General features: G+C 36.2%; 1 protein-coding gene across 2 annotated transcripts in view; it reads left to right on the top strand.

The window, feature by feature from the left end:
* Positions 1-14881, top strand: part of FRAS1 (Fraser extracellular matrix complex subunit 1) — a 500829-nt gene that overhangs the window by 196374 nt on the left and 289574 nt on the right. For both annotated transcript variants that reach the window (XM_077143064.1, XM_077143062.1), the window contains exon 3: positions 4097-4204. In XM_077143064.1, the coding sequence (XP_076999179.1) occupies positions 4097-4204 (108 nt within the window). The remainder of the gene's footprint in view (positions 1-4096; positions 4205-14881) is intronic.

Below are 14881 nucleotides of genomic sequence, written 5' to 3'. Positions count from 1 at the left end.
TATTAGATATGTGAATATTAGAAGCTGTTTAGACAGATCATATTTTCATTGCTTTTTACTTTGCCATAGCCTAATCTTTTAATCTATATTCTAGTGAAAAGCGATTTTAAGATTATTTCTTTTGCAGTGGGTCAGATTGTAAGACAGGATTATAAAGCACATAATTGCAGTAGTACCATGGAAAATCTGTAAAGCTTACTTTACAATGTTATTTCTTTGGACTTTATGGTTTATCCAAAGTTTTAGCTGTCGAGGAATTCTAGTATACTCACCTTCATAAAGCAATTTTATGGGACCATAGAAATTGATTCGTAAAATTTTAGATCTGAAAAATATATGATCATCTATCCAGGCCTGGTAAAGGCCTCATTTTATTTAAAACCAACCATAAATTATTTACTTCCATGCGGACATTAAGATAAGGACATTTTTTTTTGGCAGGTCCAATGTCCAGATGAAGCAAATTTTTCTTCAAACAGTTTTATTTGACACTGGTGAAGCAATTCATTGTGGGCATTTTTTTCCTCTCATCATTTAAACATTGTTTTCTCAAGATCTCCCACCCTAACTAAAGCATCTGAATTTATTTTTAGTTATATATTTTTTCTTATGAGGGTAAATGTGCACTCTGGGTGGCTCATTAATTAATTCAGCCAACACTGAAGCACTGCGCTAGGTAAAGGGTGTATAAAGGATAAAAGAAATGTGTCCTCCTTCCTTGAAGAGTCATTATCTGGTGGGAATATAAATATATTAACAAATTCAGGAAGGCTTACTGGACCCATATAAGTCTTAATCTTTGAATTAAAATAAAGAAAAATTAAGGTTTATCAATAAAAGTGAAAAAATTATTCCAGGGTTTTAGATGATCCTATTTGAACAAGTCAACTGTAGGGATTGAGGGCTAGTAATATAAGTTTAACAGGCTGTTTTGGAGCCTAGGATTGCTATGAAATAATTGAGGTGTAGAAGAGAACTTGAAGCCTAATGTAAGAATGCTTCATCTGGAGGGAATAAAGATGGTCCCTTAGAACCACACTGAACTTAAACAAGTGCGTCCGAGCATGTGTGGTCATCCAGGGTCTGATGAAAGGAACATTGTGTTTGTGATTTTGTCAGCTTACCAAGATAGTGCCTTTTGTAATTACCTGCGTAGTCTGGAAAGCTCAACATGTGGATTCATACTTCTCTTCTCCTGCCACAGACTAGATCATTTGAATGCTGGAGTCCTAATTAAGTAATAATTTTACTCTCTTAGCTTTTACCTGTGTAAACTTGGAGCAAGAAGATGGGAAATTTAAGGCATTGATGGGACTGTTTTCACTCCAATAAAGGGAAATGTTTAGAAGATATTTGATGAATGAATGTGACATAGTAGAGAGCATTTGGATTAAAAATAAATTATATTTAATGAACTCTTACAAAGTGCCATGCACTGTTCAAATCTCTTTAAATATGTCATCTCATGTGATCCTTTCAATAGCCCTAGTAGGTAAGTACTCTTATTATCCCCATTTTACAGATGATGAACCTGGGACACAGATACTTTCACTTTTTAATGGACTCACAGTTAATAAATGATGCTAAGATTCAAATTCAGGAGGCCTGGCTTTAGAACCTGAATTGCTAAGTCTCATAAGAGCTTTGTGAACTTGAGCACATAGTCTAGTGTCTCGCAACCTGTTTCATCATCTGTAAAATGGGAATAATAATAATAAAGGGTTATAGTGCTGTTAAATGCTTTGCATAGCAGTGACTCACCACTGCTTTCCTCTCTGTTGGACCCAGCCCTCTAGGATGATGGCGGAGGTCAGGAAAGCAAACTAAGCCACGCTTCCCCTGTTCCACCGTTGTTCTCCTGCAAGCAACATGTCCAAACTAGTCAATGTAAGATAAATGATCAATAAATGGTAGCCCCCTGTCTTTGTATTTTGTCCTTTTCATTTAATCTATATACTGAAACTGATCATTGTTTTCTGGAAATCAGCAGGAAATATATATTGCATAGTGCTTGGGAGTGAAATTTTTTTTCATCTTCTTGTCATCGCTCTTTTGGTTAGGAGTAGACTGCAGTTGGCAAGGCTATGTCAATTTGACAAGAATGTGCTAAAATGATAAAGAGGAACAAATCGAGAGGCATTCCAATCCAGGGTCTGGTACTCATTCACTTGGATTTAGAATTTTGTGAATCAAACCCTGGAAATGTAATTTCACCTTAGGTGTAATTTATATTTGTTAAATGACTTTGGACAGGTCCTTGGGTTTTAAGCACAATTCCTAAGAGGTTATGGATTTAGCATTTTTTAACCCCGAAGGCTGAGCTCATTTTTACTTGGGAATGTTGTGTGCATCTTTGTACACAACATCCTCATTGGTTGCTCCTATTTGTGTGAAAATGTCTGCTTCCAATTAATTTTCTAGTTCGTCCCAGCTCATGTTAAATGCTGGTGTTCTGTTAATTGCCCTCTGATGACTATTGGGAGCTTAGAAACTTTTCCTACTCCTCCCCAAACAACTTTAGTAGCAATTCGATTTGAGTTGAGTTGGAAAAAATGAGATGAGAAAGTTTAGAAAGGAGGAAAAAACTAGCAGTAAGTGACTTATGGCCTGCTCACTCTCGGTTTATTGAGGGCCTACAGCATGCCAGGCCAAGGGGTCTGTGCTTAAAGAGCTTACAGTCTGGTCTGCCAAGGCTGGCAGGCATGAAAATGAGTGTAATAAAGATTTAGTGTGTGCAGGGTTAAGGGTTAGGAAATTATTCCTCGTTGAGTTTAAGGCTTGAAGCCAGAAGGTTGGTTTGCAAACTATCTCTGGGGACGATAGGGAAGAGGAGGGCTCTCAGGAAGAGGATGAGGTGTGTGAGACTAGGTAAGGGGAGGCTGGGGCTGTCCAACAACTTGACTAAGTGGCAGGGATGGGATGAAAGTCTCAGTTGGGGAAGGAGGGAAGAATAGGACCTGTGAGATTTGCCAACGCCAGAGAGATAGGCTGGGGCCAGATTACAGAGTCTATAATTCACATATTCTATAATAGGCAATAATGAGCCACTGAATGCTTTTAAATCAGAGAATAAAATGGGCAGACTCTTCAAAGAAACGTAGTATCCAAAACTCAGCCAAACAGTAGGACTGTTTCAACCATATCATATAGGAATTTGGATTTCCCCGTTTCAATACCATGTATGGCATCTTTGTCAATTTGCAATCATCAGAGAAGCCTTTTAAAGGGCAAATGCAGGTCTCTGTGGGATCTATGTGATGATTGAACTCGAAGTTTCTTCATAAATGGGCAGAGTGCAACATCATGGATGGTGAGAAAAAGGGGAGAAATTTCTAAGACCTTTTCTGTACTGAGTCCAGATTCACTTTTCTGTTCATCCATGTTATTTCCTTTCCCACTAGTTGATAAATAACAGTGTCATCAATTTATGTTTATTTAATAACCTCATGTTCATGATGCAATATAACTTGTGAGATCATTATGGATGGTGCCCATAATTATGCTTCATTTGTACCCCATTACATTTAGTACACAGTCAAGCACATAATAGCCATGTATTTCATATATGTTGGTTGATCTACCTTAGAAAATTCAACTACCTACTAAATCCTCTGTTTCTGATGAGTGTAAGAGTATGTGATAGCAAGGAGCTGGAAAGTGAAGGCTGAGGCTCTTATAATGAAAGTATCTAGTTGTAAATACTGCCTTTAGGATGCTCATTAATGCTAGTCAAAGTGTCATTTTCCTTTAAACATGTTCCAGTGGTTTCTGCTAGTTAACAGCAAAGAGAAACTTCAAGTCAGGGAGCAGCTTGTCCTCTTGAGGTTTCAGGCCAATCGATGGTTTTTACTCTGAGTATCGACAGTTTTCTGCTGCGTGCCCTTGTCTTTGGCTACATGGGTTGACTGTTGTGAGATGGATTATAAGGCTTTTATTGCCCCTCGGGGTTTAATCAGTGCCTTGCAGGTACTGTGTGTGCCTGTGACTTTCCTTTGCCTTTTAATTGTTCAGTCTGTGGAGCTGTAGATGGTGCTGCTTTTGTGTGTCCACACGTCGACTGATCAGTTTTTAACTCAGAGTTTATGCTTCTTTGCAGGACGCCACAATTTGGAAACCCGATTCATGCCAGAACTGCCGTTGCCATGGTGATATTGTTATCTGCAAACCTGATGTTTGCAGAAACCCTCAGTGTGCCTTTGAGAAGGTACAGTATCCTAAATATGTTGGCAAAGTCCGTGACAGGGTAGGGGTTTTATGTCTTTTCAGTCCTCTGTTTTTGGTATTTATTCCAATTCTTAATTGGAAGCTTTATGACATGTCAAAGAGACTCTTAATGCATCATACCTAAGAATATCTTAATCCCTATTGACTAAGAACCAGGCCATGGTAAAGGTTTTACAAATGTTATCCCATTTAATTTGTATAGGGTAGTTATCTTTATCCCCACTTTATAGATGAGGAAAGAGAAGCCTGTAGATTTTTTTAGCAACTTACCACAGTTAGGCAGGTAATAAACTACTGCCCAGAGATATTACCCCAGGTCAGAAAGATACCAAAACTACTGATACCAACCATGGCCTTTATGTGTTGAATGGATTAAAAGTTAGGATTGACACTGTGAAGCTGATTTTCTAAAACATCGCTTGGTCTGCTTTCTGCTGATAGTATATTATTGTGCTATATCGGGCTCCCCAAGATAAGAGGAGAGGCTTTGACTCAAGAAATCTCCTTATATTTTACCAAGTCTACAGGTAATATTTACTCCTTTCCCCTCTGTTAAAATATTCTAGTTTGTTCTAAGTACGCATCTACACTGTTAAAACAGTTTTTCCAGGTGCTTTTCTTTTTAAAGTGAGTCTATTGAAAAACAAAACTTAAGCTTTTAATTTGAACATTTGAAATGCTCTGGAGAAGACCAGTTATATTCCTGAAAAAGCATTTTGTCAGTTTCATGGGCATAATTAATTTTTCTAGCTTTCAGACTTTCCTCTGTCCATAATTAATCTTGAGCTCTTTTACCATCTAATGCTAATAAGTTTTTCTTTGTTCCTAACATTGGCGGTTCCACATACCTTTGAAGCATATGCCTCAATTTCTTCATTGGTATTTTTCTGAGAAGTGGGGTATACACCAAATGCTGGCAAATTTGATAATATTTTGTTCTATAATATGAGACCTTTATGTATTATGAATTAAATAATCCTAGAAGGTCATTGTTTGGCCTGCCAGAATGTGAGGTGGCAGTGTAAGGACTGTGAACATATGATTTCCCCTAATTCACAAGAGTAATTGTGGTATTGTGGAAGAAGTCCTGAATTAAATGTTGGAAAGCACAGATTGTACTGCTGAAAACTAAACATGCTCTGTACCAGGGGTCGGCAGACTAAGCCCTGTGGACCAGTCTGGCCCGCCATTTGTTCTTGTATGACCATCAGCTAAGAATGGGTTTTACATTTTGAAGTGGTTACAAAATTTAAAGAACGGTGTTTCATGATGTGACAATGATATGAAATCAAATTTCAGTGTCCATAAATAAAGTTTGACTGGAACACAGGCATGCTCTTTCATTTATGAATTATCTTTGGCTGCTTTCGCAATACAAGAGTTGAGTAAGTAGTGACACAGAGCGTATATGGCCTGCAAAGGTGAAAATATTTACTGTCTCTGCCTTTACAAAAAAGGTTTCCAATCCCTGTTCTATACCAAGCGTGGGATTTCGTCCCTTCCTAATTCATAATTCTCCCCATTTTCTCTTATCTTGGTAAATGGCAGCTCCTTTCTCCCAGTTGTTTGCGCCAAAAATCTTAATCCTCGGTTTTTCCATGTTCTTCCACTTCCCACATCCAGTAAATTAGCAAATTTCTTAGCTCTTCCTTCACAACACAGTACAGTACAAATTGTGACTTCTCTCCTCTTACTCTTTGTCTGAAGTTGCTCTTCCTCTTTTCCTTTACCTCTTTTAAGTCTTGCTCAAATGTCACTCTATTTAGAATTGCATATTTCTAACCTCTACCACATATTTCCTTTCCCTGTGCTTTAGTTTTCTTCTTGGCACTAACCATTATCTAACGTGCTATATGTTTTACTGATCTTTCTTGTTTGCTGTCTCTTTTATTCACGGTATATCCTCAGCACCTAGAATAGCTCCAGACACATGGTAGACACTCAATAAATATTTTCTGTCGGACTGACTGACTTAGTGTATGAATGAATGAGAGATGAGACTAGAGAGTTGCTAAGTTCAAGGTTATGGAAACCTTGTATGCTATACTATGGAGCTTGGAATTTTGTTTTATTTTTTTCAATGTAAACATTTTGTTATACATTTATTTAACAGGAAATTCTGTAAATCAAAATATTGATATATGTAGACAGGGACAGATACCTATTTCTTCAACCATAAATTCCATTTATTTGCATAACTGTTTCTCTATATAATAATGAGCATAGTTTTGTAACTTGCATTGTTCACATAATTTCCATATGATTGATTATTCCTTCCCAGGAAGATTTGAATTCTCACATAATATTATATTGATTGTTTGTGCTATAACATTTAATATATTTTAATTTGGATATTACTTTGTTTCAATATATATATGCTATTGGGATTACTAAAGCTGAATATTTGCTCTTATCTTTGATTATTTATTAGATTAAATTCCAAGAAGGAATTTCTCAGTTTTTGATAGCATAACCAAATAGTCCTTCAAAATAGTTGTTCCATTTCACACTTTTAACCATCATTCTGTGGTGTTAGTGATTATTTATATTATAAAGTAAAATCATTTTCCAACATGATGAATATATATTTATTTAATCTACTATTTCAATCTATAGCTAATTATTTATTAATGATGCTATACATCTTTAAAAAATTTTTTTAATTAGAAAAGCTGTAGGTTTACAGAAAACTCGTGTAAAAAATACAGTGTTCCCCTATACCCCGTCCCCCACTATTAACACTTAGTGTGACACCTTTGTAACAGTTGATAAAAGAATACTGTAATTGTACCATTCACTAAAAAATACTACAAAAATACGTTAGGGTGTATTTTTCTCATATATCACCCTATTATTAACACCTTGTATTTGTGTGGTATATTTGTCATAATTCATGAAAGAACATTGTAATTAATGTACTATTAACTATAGTCCATCATTTACAATAGGGTTCACTATATTGTACAGTCCTATGTTTTAACTTTTAATTTTGATTTTAGCAACATAGATACAACCTAAAATTTCCCCTTTTAACCACATTCACACATATAATTTAGTGCTGTTAATTACACGCACAGTGTTGTGATAACATTATCACCCTCCATTTCCAAAACTTTACAATCAACTCAAATAGAAATTTTGTACAAATTGAGCATTAACTCCCCATTCCTTACCCCCACCCCAACACCTGGTAACCTATATTCTAGATTCTAACTACTTATGAGTTGCCTACCCTCATTATTTCATATGAGTGTGATCATACAATATTTGTCCTTTTGTGTCTGGCTTATTTCATTCAACATAATGTCTTCAGGGTTCATCCATGTTGTTGCATGAACCAGAACTTCATTCCTTTTTTTCGTTCTTGAGTGCATGGGTCAGGAATCAAACCTAGATGTCTGACATGACAGGCAAGCATTCTACCACTGAACTCCCTGAGGACGCTCTTCATTCCTTTTTAATGAGAAATGATATTTCATTGTATGTCATGCCACATTGTGTTTATCCAAATGTTCATGGACACGTGTTGTTTCCAACTTTGGACAACTATGAATAATGCCACTATGAACATAGGTGTGCAAATATCTGTTCAAATCCCTGCTTTCAATTCTTTTGGATATATCCCCATTAGTGAGATTGCCAGCAGGTCTAAGGAACTGCCAAACTCTTTTGCACAGCAGTTTCATCATCTTACATTCTCACCAGCAATGAATGAGTGTTCTTATTTCTCCACATCCTCTCCAACACTTTGTAATTTTCTGTTTTATTAAATAGTAGCTATTCTAGTAGTTGTGAAATGATATCTCAAAGTAGTTAGGATTTGCATTTCCATAATAACTAGTGCTGTTGAGCATCTTTTCATGTGCTTTCTAGCCACTTACAATTCCTTTTCAAGACATGTCTATTTAAATCTTTCATCTATTTTTAATTGGGTTGTTTGTCTTTTTATTGTTGAGTTGTTGGATTTCTTTATATATGCTGGATGTTAAATCCTTATTGGATATGTGGTTTCCAATTATTTTCTCGCATAGTGTAGGTATCTTTTCATTTTCATGATAGGTCCTTTGATGCATAAAAGATTTTAATTTTGATTCAGTTCCATTTGTTTATTTTTAATTTTGGTGATTGTGCTTTGGGTGTAAATTCTAAGAAACCATTTCCTAATGCAGGATCCTGGAGAGGATTCTGTAAATTTTCTTTTAGTAGTTTTATAGTCCTGGTTCTTATATTTAGGTCTTTGATACATTTTTAGTTAAATTTTATATAATGAGATGGGGTTCCCCAGTCATTCTTTGACATATGGATATCCAGTTCTACCAGCACCATTTGTTGAAGAGATTATTCTTTCCCAATTGAGTAGACTTGGTAGCCTTGTCAAAAATCAGTTGGCCATAGATGTGAGGGTCTAATTATGAACCATCAATTTAATTCCATTTGTCTATATGTTTATCCTTGTGCTACTACTGTGCTGATTTGACAACTGTAGCTTTGTAATAAGCTTTAACATCAGGAAGTGTGAGTCCTCCAACTTGGTTCTTTTTCAGGATGATTTTGGTTATTCAGAGCCTCTTACCTTCTGAATAATTTAAAGATTGGTTTTTACATTTCTGCAAAGAAGGCTGTTGAAATTTTGATTGGGATTGCATTGAATCTGTCAATTATTTTGGTTAGAATTGACATCTTAATAATATTTAGTCTTCCAACCTGTGAGCATAGAATGTATTTCCCATTATTTAGATCTTCTTTGATTTCTTTTAGTAAAGTCTTGTAGTTTTCTGTGTATGAGTGAGTCTTTAATATCCTTGGTTAATTTTATTCCTAGATATACGATTCTTTTGATTGCTATTGAAAATGGAATTTTTCTTGATTTCCTCCTCTGATAGCTCATTATTAGTATATAGAAAGACCACTGATTTTTGCATACCATTTTGCTGAATTCTTTTTTAGCTTTAGTGAGCTTTGTTGTAGTTGTTTTTGGACTTTCCATGTATATAGGATCGTGTAATCTGCAAATAGTGAAAGTTTTACTTCTTCCTTTCCCACTTGGGTACTTTTTGATTTTTTTCTTATATTACTGCGCTGGCTAGAACTTCCAATACAATGTTGAATAATAGTAGTGACAGTGGACATCCTTGTCTTATTCCAGAACTTAGAGGGAAATATTTCAATCTTTCACCATTGAGTATGATGTTAGTTGTGGTTTTTTTTATATGTCCCCTTTATCATATTGAGGTGGTTTCTTTCTATCCCCATATTTTTAATGTGCTTTTATCAAGAAAGGATGTTGAATTTTGTCAGATACCTTTTTTACATCAATTGGGACAATCATGTGGTATTTTCCCTCCTCATTGTGTTAATGTGGTAAATTACATCAATTGATTTTCTTGGGTTGAACCACTTTGCATATCTGGGATAAAACCTGCTTGATTGTTGTATATAATCCTTTCAATGTGCTGTTGGAGTCAATTCATAAGTACTTCATTGAGGATTTTTGCATCTGTATTTATAAGGCAAATTGGTCTACAATTTCATTTTCTTGTAGTGTCTTTATTTAGCTTTGATATTAAGGTTATTTGGCCTCATTGAAGGAGTTCAGTAGTTTTCCCTTCTGTTCAATATTTGGAAGAGTTTGAGCAGGATTGATACTACTTCTTCTTGGAATATTTGGTAAAATTCATCTATGAAGCCATCTGTTCTTGAGCTTTTCTTTGGTTTTTGATGACAGATTCCATCTCTTTAATTGTAATTGTTGTGTTGAGAGCTTCAATTTCTTCTACAGTCGGTATAGGTTGTTTATATGTTTTGGAATTTGTCCATCTCATCTAATTTGTCTAGGGAGAGAAAGGAGAAGTCAGGGGACATTTCCATGTGACAGAAAGACCAAGGACCAGGGATCGCTGTCAGCCAGCCCCAGATGCCATAGTCTTCTAGGAGAAAGCATAGCCTTGATGTGGGGACAATTTTGGAATTCTCTTATCCTTAAAACCAGGAGCCAATAAATTCCCATTGTTTAAACCAACCCATCGCATAGTATTTGCGTTAGCAGCCAGGAAACTAAAATGACTGATACAGAGTTAGTTAAATTTCTGGGTAAGAAAAGTGGTAGGATATTGAGGAGTTCATATCTAATGGCCTTACTTTGTCTTGACTTCATAGTTCACTTAAGAGCTGAAGGAGCGTAGGGGGCTAGAAGAGTGTAATGAATGTTTGGAGCTAGCACTGAGGGAGAGATGCGCTGATCAAGCATTTGTACATGATGCTAAGGGCCCATGGAGGCAGGAGATGGTGAACCTGTAGGAGTACCAAGCTACATGGTGGAATAACTTTTCTCAGCAATGCTTATCACCTGGGTATAAAAGAAGATGATGCAAATTGTGGGATAGATCCAAGATTGGAATTTTGCCATGTTAATGGAAAAAAAAAAAAGAAAAAGAATAAAGATGCAAAAAAGTTGTGGGTTTTGGGGCTAATATGAATAGGAAAATAAGGCCAGCTGGGAGCTGAATGACTGCAGTGAAAAGAAGTGCCCAATGATATCTCTAAAGGAGATGTTTAGTGGGGGCAAGGGTGATACAGAGTAAATGTGTAGGATGCTGAAGTTCAGATAGTTGAAGGTTTCTGATGTGGGGTAGTTTGGTGTCTGGACAGGTCCCAAGGTAAGCTCTAACCATGGGCACCTGAAGTGAAGGGGAGATGAGGATAGACTGAATTGAGGTGTACAGGAAAATGTGAGGATAGAATGTTGGACTGTTCACTTTCATGGATATTGAAGTCATCCTGAATGATGTCTAAGTAAAGGGTAGAAAAGTAACTAAGACCCAAGTGACAAGTCTTTAATGAAGTGAGGAAATGATCAGCAAATTGGTGAATGATGGCAATAAGCAGGGAGCATGAACTTTAAGAAAGGAGGTTCCTCATCTGTAAAATGAGAAGGTTAGTGTAGATGATCCAATCGTAAGATCAGGTGAGTGTACCAGAGCATCTGGTTTATTCATTTTAAATAATGAAATAGGATCATAGGAGGGCAGAAATAGAATGTTTAGAATTCATTTAGTCAAATTTCCTCACTTTATAAACAAAGAAACAGCCCTTTAATGGTATAGGCACTTGGTTAGAGAAACAGAGTGAGTTAAGTTGCACAGCCATGACAAGGACCTTAAGTCCTGTCTCATGACCTGCTGTATCTCTATACCACTTTATTGCCTTTTTAGATCTCTGTGTATTTCTCAGGAGCATGTGTTGTTATTCAAATGTTCTGTGATACATGTACATCTGTTCCTGGCAAAATGTTAATGAATCACCATTGCACTGTAAATGAAATTTTTTATTGTTAATTATAACTTGCTTTTCTATCATTTTTTAACCTTTTGAAATCATTTTAGAGTTTACAGTTTGATCATGGGATTGACTGAAAATGTCTAGTGTCACTGAAAGTGATGTCAATGATGATTCTGACAGATATTTACATGCATGCTTTATCTGTATCTACCTATGGACCTACCTATTTATCTATGTGTCTATCTATCTATCATCTTAATGGAGTCTGTCTCTCATCTATTTATCTAACAGTCTTAAATTATCAGGGCTACTATGAGAAGTACTACACGCGCATTGGCCTAAGCAACAGGAATTTATTGCTCATAGTTTTGGAGACTTGGATACAAAATCAAGGCATTGGCAACACCACGCATTCTCCAAAGTCTGTAGCATTTTAGGGATGGCTTTCTGGCAATCCTCTGTCGCATGGTGATCTGTCTCTTCCACCTCCTCTGATTTCTCCTCACAAGACTAATTTCCTTTGCTTGCAAGAACTTCTGTCATATTGGATTAAGGCTTGCTTGCATTCAGTTTTGCCACACTTTAAAACATCTTCAACAGTTTAATTATAAATGGGTTCACATACCCACAAGTAGGAGTTAGGACTTGAGCATGTCTTCTGTAGGGAGGCATGATTCAACCCCTAACACAAGCTTATCCACCTACCATCTATCTCTATCCGATAACCATGCATAATAATTCATAATTCATAATTCATCAGTATCTTACATTAGTATAGACTAGATAGATAGATGATAGCTAGATAGCTAGATAGAGGCAGACAGAGGCAGAGAAAAATTAAGAGAAAGAGAAGAGAGGCATTTAGTATCCTGAATATTTAACCCAGTCCTGTGAGAACCAATCTTAACTTCAGGTTTATTTCTAGAGAATATATATGCACAGAGGTGGTTGCTATGCAAAAGAACACTATATTGCATGGTGTGGCTTTGACTGCAAACCTCAATGCAGATAATAATAATAATAAATAATATTTACCTGATAAAGTTGTGAGAATTAAATTTTATATGTCTAGTGCTTAGACAAGTACCTGGCTATAATAAGCACCCAATAAGTGTTAACTATAATTATCGTCCTTATTATTGTTATTTGGTTCTCTTGGCTCTGGGTCCCTTGGTAATCTTCTTGCCCATGCAGCCACTTCCCAGTGCTCTCAATGTAAAACCTAGAGATGCAGTAGGTCTGTGTGTTCCTTGTAGCTCACAGTGCACCAAGCCAGTTGGCAAGAACTCCCTGCCTCTTGCCCTTCTAGCACCAACATACAAAGTTCTTTGCTTCTCTTTTAACTCAAAATCAGCTTTTCTCTGTTACATCTCAAGGTCAATAGACCCAAGAACATCATTTTATGAAATAATGCACACTATTTTTATGAAAGAAGTTTTGAGGGCCATATCTAAAAGTTAGTTTTATATAAAGTAAAGAAAACTAATTTTGAGGCATAAAATGTCTCTTGAAATCTTCCATTCTACCGACCTTTTTCCCTCCCTGCTTCCATGTTGAAATATAGACAACACTTGAATTATCTCATTCTCTATCTATATGAATTTCTTAGTGGAAATTAGACTACTATAGTTGTTTTTACATTTACTGTCTTAGAGTAAATTATAAAAATGTAGTTTCCTCTGGGGATTCAGAGGGCACTTTTTTGAGACTTCCATGGAAATATTAGTCCATCCTCTTTACAAAAGCATTAAGGTTGTTTAATGTATGCAATATGATAAAATCTGATATCATCTAAGTTTGATCCTTTTATCATGAAGAATTTGGTTCTCACTATTATTGATTTATCTGTTTAGTGGATTAATAATTGTAAAATTTTAGTCTCATTTCTCACCCATTCTGTGTATATAGTTATATAAAAGTAGAATTCTCTTGTAAGTACAACTTTTTAAAGAAATGGAAGCAGCCAGTAATAATAGTATATGTTATTATATATCATAAATATACTGTATACTTATAAGTCATTTAATAGATTTAACATGTATGTATTTGTACGTGTGTGTGTGTGTGTGTGTGTACTTTTCCACTCTATTGGATGATTTCTCTGTAGATTTTGCCCTGAGGATGTTATGATTTCCTGGCTAATGATTTCCTAGTATTTTTGGCCAAAATCACTCGTTACCTACTCTGCCACACCTCTGGACTTGAGGAAATCCTAAGATATATAATGAAGGAACATGATGAAAAAAGAGTCTGTCTTAGTTATCCAGGCTGCTATGACGATACCACACAATGAGTTGGCTTAGCAACAGGAATTTATTGGCTCATGGTCTCAGAAGCAACAAGGCTTGTTTCCTCCAGTATAGGTAGCATTCTGGCAGACTGGCAATCCTAGGGGTTCCTTAGCTTTCCTGTTACATAGCAATGTTCTCTCCTTTCTCTTCCGGGTTCCTGCTGACTTCCTACTTCCAGCTCCTCTCTGTGGCTTTCTCTTCCATTCCAGTTTCCTTTGCTTATAATGACTTCAGCCATATTGGATTAAGATCGAACCCTCAGTTTGGGCACACCTTAAATAGTACCTAATTCAATGGCCCTATTCACAAATGAATTCATACCTACAGTATGAGGGTTTGGGACCTGAACATGTTTATGTGCAGAATATGATTCAATGCCTAATAGAATATAATAAGAGAGTCACTGCATCCCAAAGTTAGGTTCTTTGCTCCATATTTTTTATTAACTCTGAGATAAACAGATTCTTTGCAGTTGGCAAATGGATGGTTAGTTATCTAATAATTCCTGGTTTATCAGGTGGTGTCTCATTCTCTTGATGATATCACGCTGAAGGCAAATACAACTGCAATTACAAAAAAGCTGTGAAAAACAAGGCAGATCTTTATTGGAGCTCAGGAATTCTATCCTGCTCATCAAAGTATACATGATACCTCCACAACAATGCAGTTTCCTCTCTCAACTTTGCCCTTTTACACCCTGCTCCATGTGCCTTGCTACTCTGCTTCCCAGCAAAAAGTTAACCATCAGACTTCAGCCCCCACCTGCTAGCTGCATCAGGTCCCTCTAGGACAGCTGGGGGACCTGCCAGCTCTTTGGACACCCCACCCTAGCCCTCTTGCTCTTCCAAACGGGGAAATGGTGCAACTTTAGGGAAATACAGTTGTTCTCTCAGCTTGACCACTTTTCTCATTTGAAACTTGGATGGAATATTTCTAGTAAATAAGATTCCTCCTTTCCTTATATGTGAAAGATGTAGATTGTTTTAAGGGAACTTACTTTGATAAAGAGATTTATTTTATTTTTGAGAGAAGCTCATCTTGACAGAATCCTTTTTGTTAGTTTATTCATTTTAGCCTCTCTATTGTTG

This window comes from Tamandua tetradactyla, chromosome 24 (assembly GCF_023851605.1).
Source record: "Tamandua tetradactyla isolate mTamTet1 chromosome 24, mTamTet1.pri, whole genome shotgun sequence".
Taxonomy (NCBI): domain Eukaryota; kingdom Metazoa; phylum Chordata; class Mammalia; order Pilosa; family Myrmecophagidae; genus Tamandua; species Tamandua tetradactyla.
Note: the sequence above shows the minus strand (reverse complement) of the source record. Positions and strands in the feature narration are given on the sequence as shown.